We start from the raw sequence: 22,932 nt of genomic DNA on the forward strand, positions 1-22,932 counted from the left end.
CAACTAGCGCGTTATGATCTTAGAGCAGGGGACAGCTCTATGGGGTCTTCCATAACTTCTCCCAGGTTTTACCTTGTTTTATTATTTTGGTATGCGTGTTATCTGTACAGACAGTAGTAGTCTATAGGGCTAAAGACATGTTCATACTACTTACAGTTATGGACAATCTGGCCTGAAAGTGAAATCTGCATGTAAAATCTGTAGCTTAAATAGAGTTGCTTTGGACTGAAAATCTGCACTATAGGTCAATTCACACTGCAGGTGTTTACGCAGCGTATACATTATATTTGTTAGTCTGCCAAGCATTTACTATATGGGATCATGCCCTTGAAGAGTGTGTGTGTGTGTACATCTATATCTGTATTGTTATTCCTTTATAAAGATGGATCCACAAGGATCACAACAACTCATGGTCGCCAGTCATGAAGATCACAAATGTCATACTGCCAGTCACCTCTAATGATGTGAACGCAGATATATCCAAAATGGTTGGCTTTCCGCCACCTGTCTGTTGGTGGATGCCATAACTTGCAAGTCGCAGCACAACCACATTCACTATCATCATTTGTGTTGTAGAGCGGCATTGTGATGAAGCCACTTGACAAGTTGGCGTGTAGTCCTGGCAGCAATGGCCTTCTCGCTGTTACCAGTTGGGACAGTGTATCTGATAGTCTTGACAGTATCCTGTCAGTGCGGACTGTAGGGGGCACATCATCGGACTGTAGGGGCTCAGCTCTTTGCCAGAGGAAACTGTACTGCTCATTTGTCAAGTAAGTATTCAGGAGGACTAACACAGGAACAGCACAATGGGGTTATGGGAGAGGATGTTCTGCAATTCTTTTTTCATGGGAAATACAAAAATGCACCAACTTGACCTGACGAGCCTTATTCAGCATGAATTAGACACTCACTCCAATATTGCATCTGCGTATGTTTTAGTCTGAAACCCTGATACATTTCAGAGAATACATATTTTGAGAAGTTGTTCGGCGTCCTTGGCTGGTTTTCCTTACACAGTAAGATAGGTCAGACTAGGAAAGGGAGGTATGTGCCCAACGAGAGACCTGTCAGTCATGAGTGGGGCAGGGACAAGTCGCTGGGTTTCTTACCTTGGACAAGAAATAGTCCTTGGCCCTGCTAATCAAAGTATGTATTCTCTGAAAAGCTGCAGTTTTTCAGAATAAGGCTATGTTCATATAAAATTTGATCCCCAAGTCAATGGCTTCTTAGGACTTGTGTCTAAAGTCCTGAAAAAACTGGATTGTGACAAAAGACCATTGACTGTAGTGCTACAGATGAAGTCACGGTTTGCTCTGTTGGGTGTCATTTTCGTCCCTATCTGCTTATTCAACTTTGCTGGAAAAAAAAGGTGAAATCACAGATGAGTTGCACTCAAGTTGCAGTCACTTTTGACTTGCCGAAGTCCAGACCAGCAGCAAAAAAAAATCCAACATGTGAAGACATTTACGACTTTGTGTCAGTTGCAGGAGGACACAGGTTGCAGTGAGACATATGACCTCATTAGATGTGATTTCAGTGTCGCATGAAACATGGCGCCTTGTAAACCTAGCCCATAAAATACATGGGTGCAGTAACACAGCCAATGTCTGATTCGTTCTGCCCGTGGTTTGCAGTCGAATCTTATCCTGTATCAGTACTGCTAGCGCTGCCTCTGGGTCTCCGGTGTTTCCAGCCTAGAATATCACTTTTCTTAGACATCTCTTCCATATGTCGGACTTCGCCTTGTGTGGTTTAGGAAGAAACACAAATCTGTACATCCTTTAGTCAGATAATTTCATAATCACAAAGCACTAAAGAAAACGTTCTTAAGTCGTGGAGCGGATGTCACTGCTATTTACAGTTGGGCCGCGTCCTCCTTCGGCACTAGGCCGTGCATTATAAAGCCTTACAGCAGCGTGGTGCCAAGACTCAACAGGGAGGTGCTGTTAATCATTGAACTGTTTACCAGGTGTAGACTGTTTGGATTCCTGTGTCCAAGAAACATGAGGATAGGAACGCTTTAAATTGCACCTGCCCCCAGGCAAGGAGATGTATTGTGGAAAATAGACTGGTTCATCTATTGTGCTATGGCGGCCACAGTAAATATTTATAGGAGTGCTCACAAAAACTGGTGCAAACAAACATAACATGGTCAGAGAGAGAGAAAAGGTGCACCAGCATAAAATGCAAATCCAAATTATTTCTGAAAATAATATGGAAATGACTGTTCTTAATCCTTCACCTGCATGGTAAAAGTAACTTCTCCCTTTGCAGTATACCTATAACAGGCTGGCACTTTGAAATTGGCACATGATCAGATCACGAAGATCCTTGGGCTAGGTGCTTACCGTGATCTGTGTGTAAGCACCACCCAGGTGAGCTGGCAACATGGATAGAAAGATGTGTGCAAACTGCATCTTTTTCAGGCAGATTTTGCCTTGAACCAGCTTGAGAAGCGCCACAAAAAAAAGAACAATAATGCACAGCAGTGTAAAAATGTCATTGCTGTGCACATGTTCAGTCTTTTGTAACATTCTTGGGGCGACTTCTTTTAGAAGCACAGGAAAAAAGACGACACTTCAGGAATAAGACCACAGGCTTTTTTCTGAAGTCTAGGGAAAAACTTGTGTGCACATACCTTAAAAGGGTTGTCTGGTCCAAATCGATAAGTCTGCAGTTACTGTGTGACTGTAGACTTATGAATCCCCCAGAGCACTCACTGTGCTGTGCGGCGATTCACCGGTTTCTGAGCCGGGACCAGAGGGTGTGTATGAGTTATACATACTCCCAGTCTGTGGGCACGGCCTCGCTTCCATACATTTGTATGGAGCGAGGTCACACCCTCTAGTTGGCCATGGCCCCGTCTATAGACAGGGCGTGGCCTCGCTCAATACAAGTGTATGGAGCGAGGCAGCGCCCACTAGACAGCCCCTGGCTGGGAGTATGTATAATTCCTACATAACCTCCGGTCCTGGGTCAGAAACAGACAAATCCCCACAGTGCGTGTGCTGGGGGGATTCATAAGTACAGTCACACTGAGTACCTGCAGGGTTATCGATTTGGACCTGACAACCCCTTTAAGAATGAAAGTAATAGGTGATAATATGCCTAATCCTGAGGACCAATAGGACAATTCAGAACCTTGTTCTGTGGATCAGCGCCGATCCCTCCTCTCCTAAAGTTTAATAGAGAATAGCTGATCACATTTAATGATGGATATAGCCCTTTAATATACTTCGGTCATCTCCTAGTGTACAGAGTGTTTTGCAGCATGTTTAATTACAGATGAAAAATGAAATATAAGGAGGTCAAAGGTCTAAAATGTACTGTTTAATGGAAAATTTAAGGGGTATAATCAGGTCTATAAATTTCCATTCAGATTTTACCTATTACAGTATAATAGTTAAATCCATACTTGTTTCCCCAGAAATCAGCAACTGTTAAAAGGAGGAAATGAAGGAGATTTTGTTTTCAAATGAAAATTTTCTTTATCCACATTAAAAAATAATCAGCAGTCCTATGTCAGACACAGAAGCTGAGGCTATGGCAAGGCTGAGTTATGTTTCTGTACGTCCAGCATTTAATGATCCCCTTGCTACTGTGATATTGCCTTTCGTACTTGGGTAGGCCACCGGGATGTTTGGTAACAGTTGCACATTGACAAATAAGCCATATCCCCATATTTAGTGATGTCAGCTATCCAAAAATAATAGTTGGCATCTTGAACTGTGGCACTGTTACATCAATAGAAAAGTGCCATTGTGTTGCACAAATATATGTGGTGTTTTAGATCAAGCTCCTTTCCCCCGATACGGGGACACACTAGAAGGTTATATAGTTTTTGTATTGCTTCATTGTGCATTGATTGAATTGTAATTTTATGTATCATTATTGTTCTTCGTGTGCCATTTATCTCCCAAAACATTTAGGCTGTGTGCCCACGATGCTTTTTTTTAAGCGTTTCCACAGCGGCTTAAACGCATGGTAGAAGGTCTGCCATGTTCCCCAATGATAATCCGCATGTGCTGTGCACATGCTGCGGAAATTTCCGCTGCGGATTATCATTGTGGAAAAAAACGCAGCACTACCAATTATTTTGCGGAAGCGCTGCGTTTTCGCCGCCATTGACTTGCATTGGAACGTTTGGATTACGCATCACTGCATCTGTACATGCGGAATCCAAACGTTTCAATGTGCTTATGGTACCCAGGAGACTCTCCTCCGGACCCGGGTACCATAGTACCTGTAAAAAAAAAAAAAAATAATAAAATAAAAAATAAATATTATATTTACCTTCTGATGGCCCCCGCTGCGCTCGTCTTCGCTTACTGGCAGCTCTCGGTGGACTGAAGGACCTGCGCTGACGTCATTTAGTCATGTGATGGCAGGTCCTTCAGTGCAGTGTACCGTGAGCTGCCGGCAGCCAGGATGGAGCGAAGCAAGACTCCGGGGGCCATCAGAAGGTAAGTATAGATTTATTTTTTGACATTCTTTGTGGTCACACTATATAAATCCATGCCGGCTGCATGGATTTATATAGTGTGACCAAGTTGACAAGCACTTTCCAAGTGATGCTAAATTCGCTTGGAAAGCACATGACAACCCGCATGCGGAAATGCATGTGAAGAACGCTTCACATCCACATGTCCCTGGCAGGAAAAACGCATGTACAATCCTCATGTACAATCCGCATGCGTTTTTTTCTACCAGGGAGATGCAGAAACGCTCAGGAAAAATCTGGATAATTTCTGCATCGTGGGCACATAGCTTTATTGTGCTTTCTGCTGAAACCTATTGAGGCTTCAGGTGGCAGCTTGATCCTGTATAATTATGGATGATTATAATGAGGAGATGTTATTGCAGTCTAGAGATCTGGGTAATAAGACAGTATCATTATATTCAGGTGACTGATATAGTGCTGGTGCTTGAATGGGTGTTGGGCTGTTTATCTTGGAGTCAGTCTGCAAATGGATCTGCTCAGCTATATCTGAAAATGTACCTTCCCTGCAGCTCTCTGCTGTAAGAATAGAGATAAGACAGAGACTAGAGATGAGGGGAGGGGGCATTCAATGCAGAGAGCCCTGTGCGCTGCAATAAAGGGGCTGACTCCTACATCTTCCAATCCGAAGAAATACGGGTGATTAAAAGGTAAAACGTTCTTTTATTGTATAGAGACATTCATATAAAGCTGCATGGACAAGTTACCATCCAGTATCTGTACAAGTAGAGATACAAAACTGCTATTGAGTGTGTGGAGTGCGAGGAAACAGGATGAGAGACCAGATTCTGAGGTAGTTGGGAAAGAAGAACTTGGAATAGATACCAGGGCTGTGGAGTTGAGCTGTGTGTAAAATGGACTGACTCGCAACTCTTAAAATATAGAATAAATAGGGTACAGTTGTACAATGCTGTATGTACTGTACATTTTTTCATAAGAATTTGGGAAAGTTATGAAATGACCTATAAATGCTTGTTTTGTTCCTGATCTAAGGATCTCCGCTTTTAGTTGAGCTGAATCTGTGCGGCAGTTTATGTACACGCTCAGTAGTGAGGCCGTGATATGGAGTCAGGGAATTTAAGGAGTCAGAGGTCTGGCTTACAGACTTTACAGCCAAGATACAGTAGTGAGGTGATGGGCCAGTCAGAAAAAGTTATTTTAGAGCATGCTTAAAACTATGGATACTGGGAATTAACCGGATTGCATTCCAGAAAACTGGTGCAGTGCGAGAGAGGTCTTTGAGACAAGTGTGGGTGATTAGGATTATAGAGGAGGTTAGTCTTGGGTTATTAGTGGAACAGAGAGCACAGTTGGGGTGGTAGATGGAGAAAAGGAAGATGTACAGTCATACAAAACTGTGGAGAGCTTTGTGGGTGAGAGTGATACATTTGTTGTACAGTGGATGGATAACCTGTGCAATGACTGGCACAGGGTGGAGGCATCTGTGTAGTGACTGGACAGAAATATGACTCTGCTGCATTCAGGGCAGCGGGGTCTAGAAAGAGGAAGACAGATTTAGTAGAGAGTTGCAGTATTTCAGATGAGAATCAATAAGAGCGACCTTAATAGTTTTTGTATAGAGAAAAGAGGAAGAGACCCAGGATTGAACCTTGAGGAACCCCAACATTAAGGGGGAAAATGAGGGGAAGAACCACCAGCAAATAATCTGAAGGATCGGTATGAGAGGTGGAGAACCAAGAGAGAGTGGTATCTTTGAGGCCGATAGAGCGGAGCTTAGTGAGGAAAACCTGGTGATCCATAGCATCAAACTCTGCAGAGAGATCCATTTGAATCCGCAGGAAGCAGTGACCATAAGGCTGTGTGCCCACGTAGCATTTTTCAAGCGTATATGCTGCGGAATTTCCGCAGCGTAAACGCTTGAAAAACGCATGTATATCCGCACCCCATGGTCCTCAATGGGATTCCGCAACTTCTATGCACATGCTGCGGATTTTTCCGCAGCGTTTATGCCGCATTCAAAAATCCGCAGCATGTCATTTAATTTTGCGTTTCCGCAAGCGGAATTGCCTTAGTCCAATGCATAAAAAACGCAAGGCAATTCCGCATGTGGAAAACGCGTGATAAACGCGCGAAAAATGCGCGATAAACACGTGCGGAATTCCGCATGCGTTTTTCCGGGAGAGGACTTGCATTTATGCAGCAGAAATTTTCTGCTTCATAAATGCAACGTGGGCACATACCCAAAGGCTAAGTGCCCATGATGCAGAAATGCTGCATATTTTTTCCTCTTCTCCCTGTCAGGAAAAATGCATGCGGATTTTACATGCGTTTTTCCCGCCATGTAGAAGCGTTTGTCAAGCGTTTTTGCATGCATTTCTTCATGCAGGTTATGAAGCGCTTTTCCAAGCGATTTTTAGCATCACTTGGAAAAGTGCTTGACAACTTGGTCACACTATATAAATCCATGCAACCGGCATGGATTTATATAGTGTGACCAAGTAATAGTAAAAAAAAAAAAAAAAAAATGGTAAAAAAAAATAAAGATTATACTTACCTTCCGATGGCCCCCGGTGTTTTCTGCGCTCCGTCTGGTCTGTTGTATGGGTCGCGGTGGTGTGAAAGGACCTGCGATGACGTCATTGAGTCATGTGACAGGTCACGTGACCGCCGACGTCGGCAGTCGCATGACCTATCATGACTAAATGACGTCATGTCAGGTCCTCACACCACCGCGACCCATACAACAGACCGGACACATCGCTGAGGAGACCGGGGGCCATCAGAAGGTAAGTATAATCTTTATTTTTTATTTTAAATTCTTTTTTTAACAGGTTCTATGGTACCCGGGTCTGGAGGAGAGTCTCCTCTTCTCCAAACCCGGTTACCATCCGCACATAGAATCGCATAATATCTGTGTGTGCAAATGTGCTGACACGGATATTAAGCGTTTCAATGCAAGTCAATGGTGGCAATTACGCTGCGTGTCCGCAAAATTAGGCTATGCGCCCTGATGCAGAAATGAAGCAGAAAATTTCTGCAGCGTTTCTGCATGGTCTTCGCAGTCAAAAACGCTTGCGGATTTTACACGCCTTTTTGCAGCGTTTTTACATGCGGATTTGACTTGCGTTTTTCAAGTCCATTGCAGAAACTCACAAATAATGGACATGCTGCAGATTTTTCCGCAAGGAAAATTCCGCAGTATGGGCACAGAACATGCGGATTATCATTGGGGACCATGAGGCACGTATTACCAAGCGTTTTCGCTGCGGAAAAACGCTTGAAAAACGCATAGTGGGCACGCAGCCTGAGACTTAACTGTTAGTAAGGGCAGTCTCTATAATGATCTACTATTGTCTCTAGAGTATAAAGAGCAGAAACTGGATTGTAAAGGGTCAAAAGGAGAATTATAGTAAAGATAGCAGATCTGACTAGAGAAGTCCTAGTATTCCAGGAGTTTAGAGAGGAAGGTTGGATACTTGTAGTTGGCAGAGCAGTTCTGGTTGATGGATTTATTTATTTATTTTTAATTGGTTGATGATGTGACTTTTGAGAGATGAGAGAAAGATAACCTAACGAAAGAGACATTAAATATTTCTGTTATGTGAGTAGTGACAGGGAAGATGAAGGACCAGAGGAGGTGAGGGGGAATGGGGTGAGTGCTGCAGGTAGTAGGGCGAGAAGAAGCAAAGAGCCTGGTAACCTTTTCTTCTGTGACTGGTTCAAAGACTGAAAGTGAACTTGATGAACTGTGGGAGAGAAAAGGATCCATGGTTTTGGAAGACCATTTCCTGTCCTATATGATAATTTTCTTTCTTTGAAATAAATGGCCAGATTATTAGCTCTGAAGGTGGTGATAGAGGATTGCACTTTAGGACTGAGGAAGAAGTGAAAAGTATCAGTTTAGGATTGTTAGGTGGTGAAGTAGGCTTGTTTGGCAAGATGAAGGGCAGAGTTATGTTTTAAGTATAAACTTAGAAGGATGAAGTCTTTGGCTGGAGGAGATTTTCTCCACAGTCGTTTGTTACACCCAGAACACTGGTGGAGAAAACGTGTTTCCAGCATGTTCCAGGGGTTGCTGTTGTCTGTGCTGCGGTTCGACTTTTTCCAGGGTCTTATAATGCTTCAAAGCAAAGTTGGGACACGAGAAGGAGGCGATTAGGGCCAAAGATGATTGTAAATTGTTCATAAGTTGCTGGCTATTGATGGCACGTAAATGTCTTTTGGGGTATCCTGAGTGTGGTCACCCATTTTTGATAGAGCAGGAAAAGGGTTGTGGTCAGAGAGTGTTAGAGGGGAGTTAGTAAAATCATACTGGTCAGAGCCGGCAGATGATCAGGTCCAGTGAATTCCTGTCTTCATGTGCGGAAGAGTTAGTAAGCTGTGAAAGATCAAGAGAGGAAGTTAGGGATAAATTAGTGGCAGATGGAGAGAATGGATTATTAATTGTTAAAATCCCCCTTGATGAGGGTGGGAATGTCACAGGATAGAAAGTGAGGAGGTCAGGTGGCAAAGTGATCCAGGAAGTGGTGGAGATGACCCAGAGGGTGGTGCACAAGTTCTGCCACTCGCAAGGAGGAGGAGTGGAAAAAACTGACGGTGTGAACCTTAAGTGTCCATGTAATAGGCGGAGTGTAATACAGCCAGAATCTGCCATGTGTGGAGTGGACTTGGGTCCGGAGACCACTTTCTACATAGGCACCCGACAAAGGACACATACCAATACCAAGGGGCAGTCCCACAAAAAGTGTTCTAATGGAGTTTTGAATTTTTGAAAATAAATATATTTGCATTATACATCCATTAAAAATAGTGTACGACTTTATATCTACATTACATCTTGTGTATTTGAGTTTTCTCCTGGAATCTTAATCCATCTTCAGTGGGGGGGATGCACATGCAAAGTAGTTTTTATGCTCTGTCCTGAGATTGATTAATACCTGACTAATATAACGATGGGACATTGGCTATTAGTGGGATCACTGAGGCTGCGTGATCTTCAATCTGGGGAGGAAGACAGGAGATGAGGAGTTTGCAAAATACAATGCCCTCCTGAGATGCTGCGTCTTCCGGGTCACATGCGGCAGTCTACCCACAGCCCAGACGAGGAGAAGAGACCACAACTGCTGAGCAATGAGCGAAGAGGCCAAACGGGGGCAGAATTACACTGGAGAGCGGCATTTTTGCATTGATTTGGTTGTGGGCAAATTAAATGGAATATTTTTTTTATAACCTACAGCTTTCATTACATGCCATCTTTCATAGTATATTGATTAAATAACTGACCTTACTCAGAGATCTGTGACCTCCAGCATGTGTAATATCTCTTATTGTGCAGTTATTGTCCATACAATAAGAGCTGCCGCTATTCTGCAGTATGTCTATAATCTGAATACTATGTTTCTCTGGGGTCGTTGAGCTGATTCATCAGACTACACTTTTAATGTTAAAGATGCTGCGGGAAACTATACAGAATACTTTCCAGCCTAACGTTATTGAACACCTGAATTCTCACTGCATGAAATTTACTAAGAAAGGACCCCTCCTTATTTGCTACATTTCTACCGTAATGTATTCATTACCTGAACTCCAAGATGTTGACGTATATGTTGGATGGTTTCACTAGCAGACGCTATATAAATTAGAAAGTTAGATGGCCGAGTACCAGCCGAGCTTTGGCTCCCTTCTCTCAAACATAAATCATTTCTCCTGGCATAGGACGATGTTAGACGCATCAGGTCCATTAGTGCTACTCATCAAATTATACTGGAATTGGAATAGATGAAGAGCAGGCCTCAGTCTTTGCATGAAATGTGCTCTTAATTGAAGAATATTATCTCTACAAGGTACCAGAACCACCGCATTCAATGTAGCCAAACTGCTAGTTAAAGGGAACCTCACAGATGTTCACCTTGGTTCGAGCAGGGTTAATCATTAAAAGGGTTGTCCTGCTTTGGCACAAAAGTCTGCAGACTTATGAATCTTCACTGTGCGCGGTCAGGATTCTCTGGTGCCGGCGGCAATACTGATCGGTCATGTGACCGCAAGTACGCGATATGCGCACTTCCCGCCACGTTCTGACTAGATGTGTGCTGTATCGCTCTACTCACTTGTATTGAGTGAGGACTTACTCGTCTAATCAGAATGTGGCCAGGAGTTTGCATAACGTGTACTTGTGGTCATATGGTCACCCGGCACTAGAGAATCCTGGCAGCGCACGCGATGTGAGGATTCACAACTCTGCCATCACATAGTGACTGCAAACTTGTCAAATCTGGTCAATCCTTTTAACCCGCCCTCCCGAGTCGACCGTGCTGTTACAGCCGTGTATGTTTTACTCTGACATGAAAGCTGGCTGCAGACTACACCAATGACTCGTCCAAGAAGCAGGTCCTTGGCAGCTTCTACCCAACCCACTCCCCTAAACGCACAGGTCTCTACTTGTGGGTGTGTGTATAGGGAGAGACCTGTCAGTCAAACCGTAGGGCAGCGCGGGCAGAGACATCACAGGGGATCTGCCTTCTCCTAATCATCTGATGCGCACAGTCCCCGCCTTCTCTTAATCCTCTGATGCGCGCGCAGTCGCCGCCGCCTTCTCTTAATCCTTTGATGCGCTCGCAGCTGCCACCGCCGTCTCTTAATCCTCTGATGCGCGCGCAGCCGCCGCCGCCTTCTCTTAATCCTCTGATGCGCGCGCAGCCGCCGCCGCCTTCTCTTAATCCTGATGCGCGCGCAGCCGCCGCCGCCTTCTCTTAACCCTCTGATGCGCGCGCAGCCGCCGCCGCCTTCTCTTAATCCTCTGATGCGCGCGCAGCCGCCGCCGCCTTCTCTTAATCCTCTGATGCGCGCGCAGCCGCCGCCGCCTTCTCTTAATCCTCTGATGCGCGCGCAGCCGCCGCCGCCTTCTCTTAATCCTCTGATGCGCGCGCAGCCGCCGCCTTCTCTTAATCCTCTGTTGCGCGCGCAGCCGCCGCCGCCTTCTCTTAATCCTCTGATGCGCGCGCAGCCGCCGCCGCCTTCTCTTAATCCTCTGATGCGCGCGCAGCCGCCGCCGCCTTCTCTTAATCCTCTGATGCGCGCGCAGCCGCCGCCGCCTTCTCTTAATCCTCTGATGCGCGCGCAGCCGCCGCCGCCTTCTCTTAATCCTCTGATGCGCGCGCAGCCGCCGCCGCCTTCTCTTAATCCTCTGATGCGCGCGCAGCCGCCGCCTTCTGAGGTTGCTTTTTTACTGCCAAGAGAGCAGGTTTTGCCTGCAGAAAAAAATGCAGCAAAAACACAACGTGTGAACCTAGCCTAAAGCAGTAACCCAGTCTGTGTCTGATTCAGGCTGACTTTAACTTTGATTACTTTTTCAGGCGACATGAATCTCCTGTCAGGTTCTTTTAAAAGCGACCTTCTGGTCTAGGGACTAGACTTAATATGTGATTAGGAGGGCTAATACCTGGTACCATTGATCTGCCCATTTAGGGTTCTCTCTGCATTCCCGAAAACATGGCTGCTGGTTTCCCAGAGACAACTGCTCTCTTCTCAGACTGGGCCGTGCTGGGTATATTGTCGCTAGATTCTGGCTTTTTGTGTTTTCTATTATTGGCTATAGGAGTCTTTTATTGTAATTAGTGATGATTACAATAAAGTAGAGGAAATGATGTGGTCCGCATATTAATCTATGCTAGGACTGTACAGGCTGTACTCGTCTCCTCCATCCATCCCTGTTGATGCGTAGCTGAGCCCCTCTGGAGAGACTCTGCCCCTGTAGATTTGCTTAGGTGTTTATTTACACCTTGTTTTTGCACACGAACCAGTTTCTCATGCATTTTCTTATGTTTCAGGTGAACAAAACTGTTTTGGGAAGCAGTGTGTGAATTTGGGCACTGGACACCCTCTCCGAAGTGTAGATTTATTGCGTAGTTTCAATGATGCTCCTGGCACAGAATCAAAGAAGTTCTGTATCTGCAGAGGCAATGTTACCAGTGAAGGGGGCTGGCTAGCTGTCTCTTTTCAGAAGTGAAGTCAGCCCACTTTTTCATCACTGCTCATTCAGAGATAAAGCTGTTAAAATGACGCAGAAAACCAGTCCTGTTCGTGCACATCATCGGTCAGGAGCTGAAGCAGGGAGGAAGTTCTCACCTTTGGCCAAAGTGGAAGTGGGCGGATATTGGTGCCAGTCCCGCAGATACATCCTTTTATGCTTTTATAAGTTTTATTTTGTTTAGTTAATTACTGTTTGAAATAAACCACTTTTTTCTATATCCGGACAACCCTTTTAATGATTTCCTAAAAGCACAATTTGTCCTTGGTTTTGTGTGATGTTAGAGCAGCTTCATACCTTGTTGTAGCTCGTTCTCTGGCTTTCCATAAATCTATGTGGTGAGCTCATGAATTGGATATGATAGACGCTCCACACCCTTCTGCTGAACAAGGCTTGTATTAGACGTGTTTCCTTGAATATCTTGTGCTCCTGTGCAGAATACCTGGAAAGGAGGAGTTGTCAGCGTGGGGCACTTACGGGGGGTGTGGCTGAGCCGTCAGTAATCAGCTGTAAACCACCCCCTCCCCCAAAAGCTTTGGATAGTTGTTGCTCCAATGTTGAGGAGAACAACGCAGTCGGCAGCAGGGCTGTGGAGTTGGAGTCAGTATAAAATGGAACGACTCCTAAAATATATAATTGGGTTCATTAGTACAATGCAGGATGTGCTGTAAATGTTTTCATAAGAATTTGAGTAAGTTATGAAATGTCCTATAAATGTCTGTTCTGTTCCTGATCTAAGGATCTGGGCTTTTAGTTGAGCTGAATCGGTGCTGCACTTTATGTACACGCTCAGTAGTGAGGCCGGGCTGTGGAGTCAGAGTCTGGAGTCAGGGAAATTGAGGAGTCAAGTTGGTGGTTTGTCTTACCGACTCCACAGTCCTGGTCGGCAGTCCGAAATGGTCAGGAAAGATGTTGATCGCGCATGTCCCATCAATCAGCCAGTCCTCCCATAGACATTAGACCATTGGCTGAACCAGTTGATAATGGCAGATTCTGCCGACATTAATCTGTGTATGGGGGCTTTTACCACATCACACAAGAGAGCAAAGTCTAAGCGTCTCTGCGGGAGTTTTCTATATATAATTGGGCAGCATCATAAAGGGTACAAAGTAACCTCCCCCAGAGAAGAATCTTTGCTATTGCCGCCTTGGTGAAGAAGAAATTACTATATAAACTTAACGAACCTATATCTCTTAAGTGAAGAAATGAACAAAAAAATTGGCATCTTCACCCACTGTAGTATGTAAAATGTGGTGAAAGATCCTCCTTTACCAAATGTGATCCCATTATTTTGTGAGAAGTTTGGAAACACCAAATATTTGCTGAGTGCCAATTTGAGAACCTTATTAATGACCAAAACGTATGCTGTGGCTACACAGCAATGCATGTTGTGCAACAGCAATTCTCAAGGCAGGTGAGGTCGTGTGACCAAAAACTTCTGCACAACTTGTTTCAAACTTCCTATCTGACGACCGTTTACAGCAAAGTCACAGCAAAAATATAAGTATCCGATTTGCAGGCCCGAGTGCAAGTATCAGTCGCATGCAACTTCCATTGAAATTTATGGGAAAAAATGAGTTGTGTGCAACTTGTCACCATCGTATGGAAGCATTTGTCACCTTGTCGCATGTCAGAAGTCAAAATATGACACCAAGGAAATTCTAAAATGCGATATGTCACTTCAACAATGCAATCTGAATGTTGCACTCATTCCGCAGTTTAGCCTTTTAGCCTTATTGTGACTTCTCACAACCCCTTTTATCACATAACCCTACATAAGTGAGCTCCAATCTGAAATTTTACTAAAAGGTTATGTGCAGAAAGACATCCAGGCCCTATGTAGGTGATCAGATGATTAATATTTAATAAGTTTATATGGTGGTAATAATACATCTGGTCTTCAAGACTCTTCTACTGTTCGGGTGTCCTTTGCCTTGTGATAATTAAAATCACTCTGTTATGTAGTTTAGGTCATAGAGTAAAAAGTGATTTGTTTGTACTACTGTGCCGTGTTACCATCCATCACTAACCTGATAAAATGATTGTGGTACCTTGTAGCGAGCGTTACTGTCCATACTCCTCATCACCAAGACTTTTCTTGCATGTAAAACCAGGGCTGTGGAGTTGGTAAGCCAAACCGACTCAGACTCCTCAATTTCCCTGACCTCTGACTCCACAGCACGGCCTCACTACTGAGCGTGTACATAAAGTGCAGCACAGATTCATCTCAACTAAAAGCAGAGATCCTTAAATCAGGAACAGAACAGACATTTCATAACTTTCCCAAATTCTTCTGAAAACATTTACAGCACATCCTGCATTGTACTATTGAACCCAATTTATTATATATTTTAGGAGTCGGTGCATTTTATTCCGACTCCACCAAAATGGACTCCGACTCCACCTCCACAGCCCTGTGTAAAACTGCAGGTATCCAGCTGTCTTACTGAATACATTTATCACTTATCCACAAGATAGGTGGTAAATAGGGATGAGTAAATCGATTCACAGGACCCTGGTCCAGCTGTACCTCCGTAGCCAACGGACGATAGCCCTGCAAACCTCTTCCTACTTGCTTGGAACTACAGCTTCTCTTTATATTGCGACGTCTTGCATGCGCAACACCGGAACGATGACTTTGTGCAGAGACTGTTGTGACTGCTGGAGCAGGGACTTTACAGTCAATTCACTCATCACTAGCGGTAACTATATGAACAGTCTGGTCTTATTTTTGGGCCTTTCACTGACCTGGGGAATGAGGGTCCCACTACTGGTTCAGTCACTTGTATGGAAGTGACAGCTATCTCAGTCAGTTGCATAGAGGTGAATGGAGCAGTGTTGAAGTGGGCATAGTACCACTGGATTCACACTGGGCATTTTGAGACCTCTATTCTTTGGATTTGTTTGCATTCGAGTGGTCGGACCCCCCCAGCAATCATCCATTTGGAAGTCTAGATAAATGTATTTAGTGGTACAACGCCTTTAAAGAGTAAAAGTTGTGCACATTATTGTTGTAAGTGGCCTGGACTCCTGGTGGTCTGAGAGACTGCTCCGTTACTCAGTGATTTCTTTCCTTTATCGATACCCTGCCTGGCTTTCACAGTGACATGTCTGTAATTATGTATGCGGGGACATAGATTTTTTTTGGGCACTTTGCATCCACGTTACATCTGTAACTTCTGTAAGAGTTTTTCATCTTCCCAGAGCTTTGTACTTTTTCTCCTGGCAGCTCTCTCCTAAGAAGATGGGCCTGTCTCGATAGCTGTAATTGGAGTATATCTCTGGGAACATTGCTGTTTATAAATTTAACACTTTGCTTTCTCACATCAAAGGTTTCCTAGAATCCATATTCAGTAGGTTTGGTGATGAAAGAACTTTGGAGGTACAATTTAGAATCGGGCCTGGTGGATGTATATTGCAGTAAGCTGTTATGTGCTGATAGTGTTCCCTCATTTCTCGCGTCTCTCTTCTTTACAGCAAGCGAGGGCTGAGCAAGAAGAAGAATTCATCAGCAACACATTGTTTAAGAAGATCCAAGCCTTGCAGAAGGAGAAGGAAACGCTCGCGGTGAACTACGAGAAGGAAGAGGAGTTCCTCACTAATGAATTGTCACGGAAGCTCATGCAGGTGATTAGATCCTCGCACATGGCGGCAGCTTTCCCGGAGTCAGCCGTCCTATGGCAGACTGTATTAAATTTACAATATTCCCTGGCTCCAGATGTCCAGTAAATGGAATAATTGCCCATACAGATGCATGCCTGTACCACTGACTTTGCCATTTTGTGATTCTGACCTAAGTAACCGTAAGTTGAAGGGTTTATCTGGCGCCTTTCAGGTCTGCTTTGACAGTTGCTGCTTAGGTTGCATCCACTGTCACCTGCCCAAACATAGACTGGTTTCGTATGTGACAAATAGATATTGTACGCCTGACTCTTTTAATTAAAATTTGACAACTGGCAAGTGACTGTCTACACTTTATAGAAACTTATTGGAACACTTCAGTATAGTTTAATCTTTTTTCCAGATTTTTACATCTTATTGGTAGGACTTGTATTATCTACAGCGCATAAGGATAGTGGAATGTATGGCCCCAACGAGGACCCAGCCGGTCAAAGAATGGCACGGCTGGCACATTGATTTCAATGGCTGGTGTCGAATGCTTCTTTACGGAATTACATTTCTGGTGGCTTTCCTTCTGCCACCATTTATGCTGATCGTGTTTGCTCCCAGCAGCAGAATTCCCTGTGATCAGCTCATTTTTGTGAGACATTTTTTCACTAAGGGTTTGTCTGATTCCCAAGACCCCTGTAAGCATCCATCTGAAATCTGAGGTGCTAATTGCACGTAGGCCTCGCAGAGCGGAGCCGGGAAATGCAGAATGATTTCCTCACTAAGTTATACTAATTGTGTAATTGCTTCCAAACAGAATAATGAAGTCTCATCACTTCCATCATCTTTTCTCTGATTCTGCTTCTTGCTGCAATCACTATAAACGTGATCCCTCATCCTTCTGTATATTTAGACTGTTTTTATTCCATTTTTCTTTCTTTTACCTTTGTACAGTGATAATCATGTTCATGGCAGGATTTGTAGTGGATTGATTCTGTACACTGAATATTTCATGTGCTGACAATCTGTCTATGTGGTGTTGTATATACAGTGCCTTGTGAAAGTATTTGGTCCCCCTTGAACTTTTCTAGCTTTTGCCACATTTCTGGCTTCAAACATAAAGATAGAAAATTCTAATTTTTTGGGGAAAAATCAACAACAAGTGGGACACAATTGTGAAGTGGAACAAAATTTATTGGATATTTTAAACTTTTTTTTTTTTTTTTAAAAATTCAAAACTGAAAAGTGGGGCGTGCCATATTATTCGGCCCCTTTACTTTCAGTGCAGAAGTTCAGTGAGGATCTGTGAATGATCCAATGTTGTCCTAAATGACTGGTAATGATAACTAGAATCCACCTGTGTGTAATCAAGTCTCCGTATAAATGTACCTGCTTTGTGATAGTCTCAGGGTTCTGTTTCAAGTGCAGAGAGCATCATGAAGACCAAGGAACACACCAGGCAGGTCCCAGATACTGTTGTGGCGAAGTTTAAAGCCAGATTTGGATACAAAAAGATTTCCCAAGTTTTAAACATCTCAAGCAGCACTGTGCAAGCGATCATATTGAACTGGAAGGAGTATCAGACCACTGCCAATCTACCATGACCCGGCCATCCCTCTAAACTTTCATCTCGAACAAGGAAAAGACTGATCAGAGATGCAGCCAAAAGGCCCATGATCACTCTGGATGAACTGCAGAGATCTATAGCTGAGGCGGGAGAGTCTGTCCATAGGACAACAATCAGTCGTACACTGCACAAATCTGGCCTTTATGGAAGAATGGCAAGAAGAAAGCCATTTCTCAAAGATATCCATAAAAAGTCTTGTTTGAAGTTTGCCAAAAGCCACCTGGGGGAGACACCAGAGCACCTTATTCTACATGTTTGGTCAGATGAAACCAAAATCGAACTTTTTGGACACAATGTAAAACGATATGTTTGGCTTAAAAGCAACACAGCTCATCACCCTCAAAACACCATCCCCACTGTCAAACATGGTGGTGGCAGCATCATGGTTTGGGCCTGCCTTTCTTCAGCAGGGACAGGGAAGATGGTTAAAATTGATGGGAAGATGGACGGAGCCATATACAGGACCATTCTGGAAGAAAACCTGTTGGAGTCTGCAAAAGACCTGAGACTGGGACGGAGATTTATCTTCTAACAAGACAATGATCCCAAACATAAAGCAAAATCTACAATGGAATGGTTCAAAAATAAACGTATCCAGGTGTTAGAATGGCCAAGTCAAAGTCCAGACCTGAATCCAATCGAGAATCTGTGGAAAGAGCTGAAAACTGCTGTTCACAAACGCCCTCCATCCAACCTCAATGAGCTCGAGCTGTTTTGCAAGGAAGAATGGGCAAGAATTTCAGCCTCTCGATGTGCAAAACTGATAGAGACATACCCCAAGCGACTTGCAGCTGTAATCGCAGCAAAAGGTGGCGATACAAAGTATTATCTCAAGGGGGCCGAATAATATTGCACGCCCCACTTTTCATTTTTTAATTTTTTTTTAAAAAGTTGAAAATATTCAATAAATTTCGCTCTACTTCACGATTGTGTCCCACTTGTTGATTCTTCCCCCAAAAATTTGAATTTTATATCTTTAGGTTTGAAGCCAGAAATGTGGCAAAAGGTAGAAAAGTTCAAGGGGGTCAAATACTTTCACAAGGCACTGTATGTCCGAGGCTCTAGACTCAGCCTGTGCATGCATTGTATGGTCGGCATCGGAATAGTTTATCATATGCCAGACTGTCCATATATCTACTCATCTGTCCATTTAACACTTTCCCCTCTTTACCTTATGTTTAGTTACAGCATGAGAAGGCAGAACTTGAACAACACCTGGAACAAGAACAAGAGTTTCAAGTTAACAAATTAATGAAGAAAATAAAGAAACTGGAAAATGACACCATCTCCAAACAGCTAACACTAGAACAGGTAATGCACTGTACTGGCACTGCAATACCTCAGTCGTCCCATGCAACAGAGTGTCGCGGTGTGCTTGGGAGGGATTAGGGGGAAAAGCCTCACTGCAAATTCAATGAAAATGTACAAAGTTTTTCTTGTTTGCAATGAAACAAGAGCAATGTAAATAGCTCAACACAACTAATGTACAAGAGTTTTCTCCAAATTCAACACAATGCCACTTTTACTGCATATTGCAGCCTCAGAATTATTCACCCTCTTCATGAAGCGCATTTTAAGTGCTTCGTAGAGCCCCTCTGGCTATTATAACCTGCTGCAAACATGATGCATAACCAGACAGCACCTTCTGGCAGCGTGCCTGAGAAATCTTATCTCATTCTTCATGGGCAATGGCCTCCAGGTCACTAATCTTCTTGGGTTTGTGTGCTAATGGCCTTCTACAAATCCTAACAAAGATTTTCTATGGAGATCAAGTAAGGTAAATGTGATAGCCACTCCAAATTCTTCCAGGACTACTTCTGAAGCCACGCCTTCGTGGACTTAGAGCTATACTTTGGATCATTTTCCTGTTGAAAAGTCCAATGACTCTTCAGCTTCCTCACAGAAGGCATGTCCTGTTCTCTTAAGATTTCCTGATACTTGACTGACTCCATCCTTTACCTCCACACGCTGCAAGTTTCCAATTGCTGAGGAAACAAGGCAGCCCCAGAGTATCAGAAAGCCTCCACCATGCTTCACTGTAGGCAGGGTGTTTTTTCGAGACCTGCTTTATTCTTATTCCTCCAGATATAATGCCGATTTAAAAGCCTGAAAAGTTAGTATGGTTTCATCGCTTCACACAACAGAATCCCAAAATGTCTGTGGTATTGAGCATATTGGAGCTGACTCTTCTTGTACTTTCGGGTCAGTAGTGGTGTGCATCATACAGAGGTGGAGACCTTCAGCGTTTAGTTATGTTCCGTACTGTGCATACTGAATCCTCAGTGCCTGCTGCCACCAATCTGGCTGTAAGGCTTATGCAGTCACTCATGAGTTTTTGACTACCCACCTTCTCAGGAGTCTGGTGATAGCCGATGATGGCTTCCTCTTTCTGCCACGTCCAGGTAGTGTAGCCAGTAGTCCTTTAACTTCCAACTTGCAAACTCTGCTTCCAGCTGTATCTTTAGGCGCTTTTAATGTATTTTCTCTTTGCATCTTTTTTTCTTTGTTCGAGCAACAGCACGATCAGTTCTGTTAACTTTCTGAACCACTTTCTTGACCATCCATGAATATTAGTGATCTGGATGCGATTGTTCAGGAACGCTGCCAAAAGCTGCTGTCTGGGTGTGCATTATTTTTGCAGCAGGTTATAACATCAAGGAGGGCTCTGCTAAGTACTAAAGACACTTGTCTTGAAGGGGTGGAATAATTGAGACTACAGTGGTCACTAAAAGTGTCATTTTGTGCTGAATTTGAAGAAACGACTTGTTATACAAGTCATATTAAGCTATTTAAATTGTTCTTGTTTGGTTTATTGTAAACAGTAAGTCTGTAAATTTTACTAATAAACCTAATATGTATTGATGGATGAATAACTTATATGATTGACAAACATAGTTACAAACTTGTGCAATGTATTTATATCCATTCTGTAATAGCAATCGGACATACAGTTCATTTCTACTTCTTCTCTCCTATTCGAGGGTGTTGCCGAGTTTAAATGTGAGAAAACAATTGAAAGCAGGTTTTTGGTCATCAAACTTTGAGTAAAAAGAAGAAAAATGAGGGCACGGTTTGATGTTTTGAAGTTTTTAGATCATTTAACTCCATTTTGCTGATATCTCAGAATTTCTCTACAGATTCATGGCTGCAGTTATGTGCAGTAATTCCTGTGTGTGATTTACATGGATGACTTCAGTCACCGCAGGCTCTTCAGTATTTTCTCTACCTTTTTAATTGGTCACACTTGCATGCAAGGATTGTTGTAGGATATGCCTGAATTGCTGATGTACCAGCTTAAATAACACTCTGTATGCCTAGTGAAAGGGACAGAAAACAAAGGTTGGAGGATAACAGACAATACCTGTGAGAATGGAGATTAGCAGATAAGCATTGGCAGATTTTATCTTAGGCTATGGGACACTGAAGTGAGAGTGAAGGCTGTAAATGCAGGTACAGAGATTATATCTAGACTGGAAGTGGCCATATCATCAATTTGAGTGAGCCCATTCACAGTTTTGCTAATCTTTTTTTATTTTTTTAAAGTAGCTGTAGACTTAATCCACTCTGGTGACTTTTTTGACTGTAATACCTGTAATTGAGTAGCATTGGCCATATGGGATTGTCTTTATCTGACGCAACCAAGTCTTCCATATTTTATTTTAGAACGTAAATGGGAGGTTTCGCTGACTGATCTGTGTGCACAGCTATTTGTACGGAGTTGCACTTTGAGAACATACTACATGTATGTTTTTTTTGGTGCAGATATATTTATGCACATGCCCTAAATTGAGCAAATGATTTGCCCCCCCCCTTGCTTGTGTTTAACCCCTTCAGGACCCAGCCTATTTTGACCCTAAAGACCTTGGCATTTTTGTCAATTCTGACCAGTGTCCCTTTACGAAGTAAAAACTCTGGAACACTTCAACGGATCCTAGCGATTCTGAGATTGTTTTTTCGTGACATATTGGGCTTCATGTTAGTATTAAATTTAGGTCGATAATATTTGCGTTTATTTGTGAAAAAATCAAAAATATGGGAAAAATTTTGAAAATTTTGCAATTTTCAAATTTTGAATTTTTATTCTGCTAAACTAGAGAGTGATGTGACACAAAATAGTTAATAAATAACATTTCCCACATGTCTACTTTACATCAGCACAATTTTTGAAAAAAAAAAAATTTTTGGTAGGAAGTTAGAAGGGTTCAAAGTTCATCAGCAAATTTTCTTTTTTCCAGCAAAATTTGCAAAGCCATTTTTTTTAGTGACCACATCACATTTGAAGTCCCTTTGAGGGGTGTACATGACAGAAAACACCCAAAAGTGACACCATTCCAAAAACTGCACCCCGCAAGCTACTCAAAACTACATTCAAGAAGATTATTAACCCTTCAGGTGCATCACAGGAACTAAAGCCACATGGAAGAAAAAAATGAACATTTTTATTTTTCTAACAAAAATTTTCTTTTAGCCTAAATTTTTTAATTTTCACATGGGTAACAGGATAAAATGCATCCTAAAATTTGTTGGTCAATTTCTCCTTAGTACACTGATACCTCATATGTGGTCATAAACCACTGTTTGGGCACACGGCAGGGCTCAGAAGGGAAGGAGCGCCATTTTACTTTTTGAATGGAAAATTAGCTCCAAAAGTCAAATTGCGCTCCTTCTCTTCTGAGCCCTGTCATGTGCCCAAACAGTGGTTTACGACCACATATGAGGTATCAGTGTACTCAGGAGAAATTGACCAATACATTTTAGGATGCATTTTATCCTGTTACCCATGTGAAAATTAAAAAATTTAGGCTAAAAGAAAATTTTTGTGAAAAAAAAAGTACTTTTTTGTTTTCACAGATCATTTTGTGAAGCACCTGGGGGTTCCAAGTGCTCACTATGCATCTAGATAGGTGCCTTGGGGGGTCTAGTTTCCAAAGTGGGGTCACTTGTGGGGGAGCTCCACTGTTTAGGCACATTAGGGGCTCTCCAAACGCAACATGGTGTCCGCTAACAATTTGAGCCGATTTTCCATTCAATTTGTTAGCGGACACCATGTCGCGTTTGGAGAGCCGCTGTGTGGCCAAACATTGGAGCTCCCCCACAAGTGACCCCATTTTGGAAACTAGACCCCCCAAGGCACCTATCTAGATGCACAGTGAGCACTTGGAACCCCCAGGTCATTCACAAATTAATCCGTAAAAATAAAAAAGTGTTTTT

At 43.1% G+C, this 22,932-nt stretch overlaps 1 protein-coding gene across 1 annotated transcript in view; it reads left to right on the forward strand.

The window, feature by feature from the left end:
• CCDC6 (coiled-coil domain containing 6) overlaps positions 1-22,932 on the forward strand; it is a 49,248-nt gene that overhangs the window by 10,877 nt on the left and 15,439 nt on the right. The window contains exons 2-3 of the mRNA XM_073685421.1: positions 15,963-16,112; positions 18,904-19,032. Coding sequence (XP_073541522.1) covers positions 15,963-16,112; positions 18,904-19,032 — 279 coding nt within the window. The remainder of the gene's footprint in view (positions 1-15,962; positions 16,113-18,903; positions 19,033-22,932) is intronic.

The sequence above is a fragment of the Phyllobates terribilis genome, unplaced genomic scaffold, assembly GCF_046119375.1.
Source record: "Phyllobates terribilis strain yellow unplaced genomic scaffold, ASM4611937v1 Scaffold_5__5_contigs__length_657084704, whole genome shotgun sequence".
NCBI classification, from domain to species: domain Eukaryota; kingdom Metazoa; phylum Chordata; class Amphibia; order Anura; family Dendrobatidae; genus Phyllobates; species Phyllobates terribilis.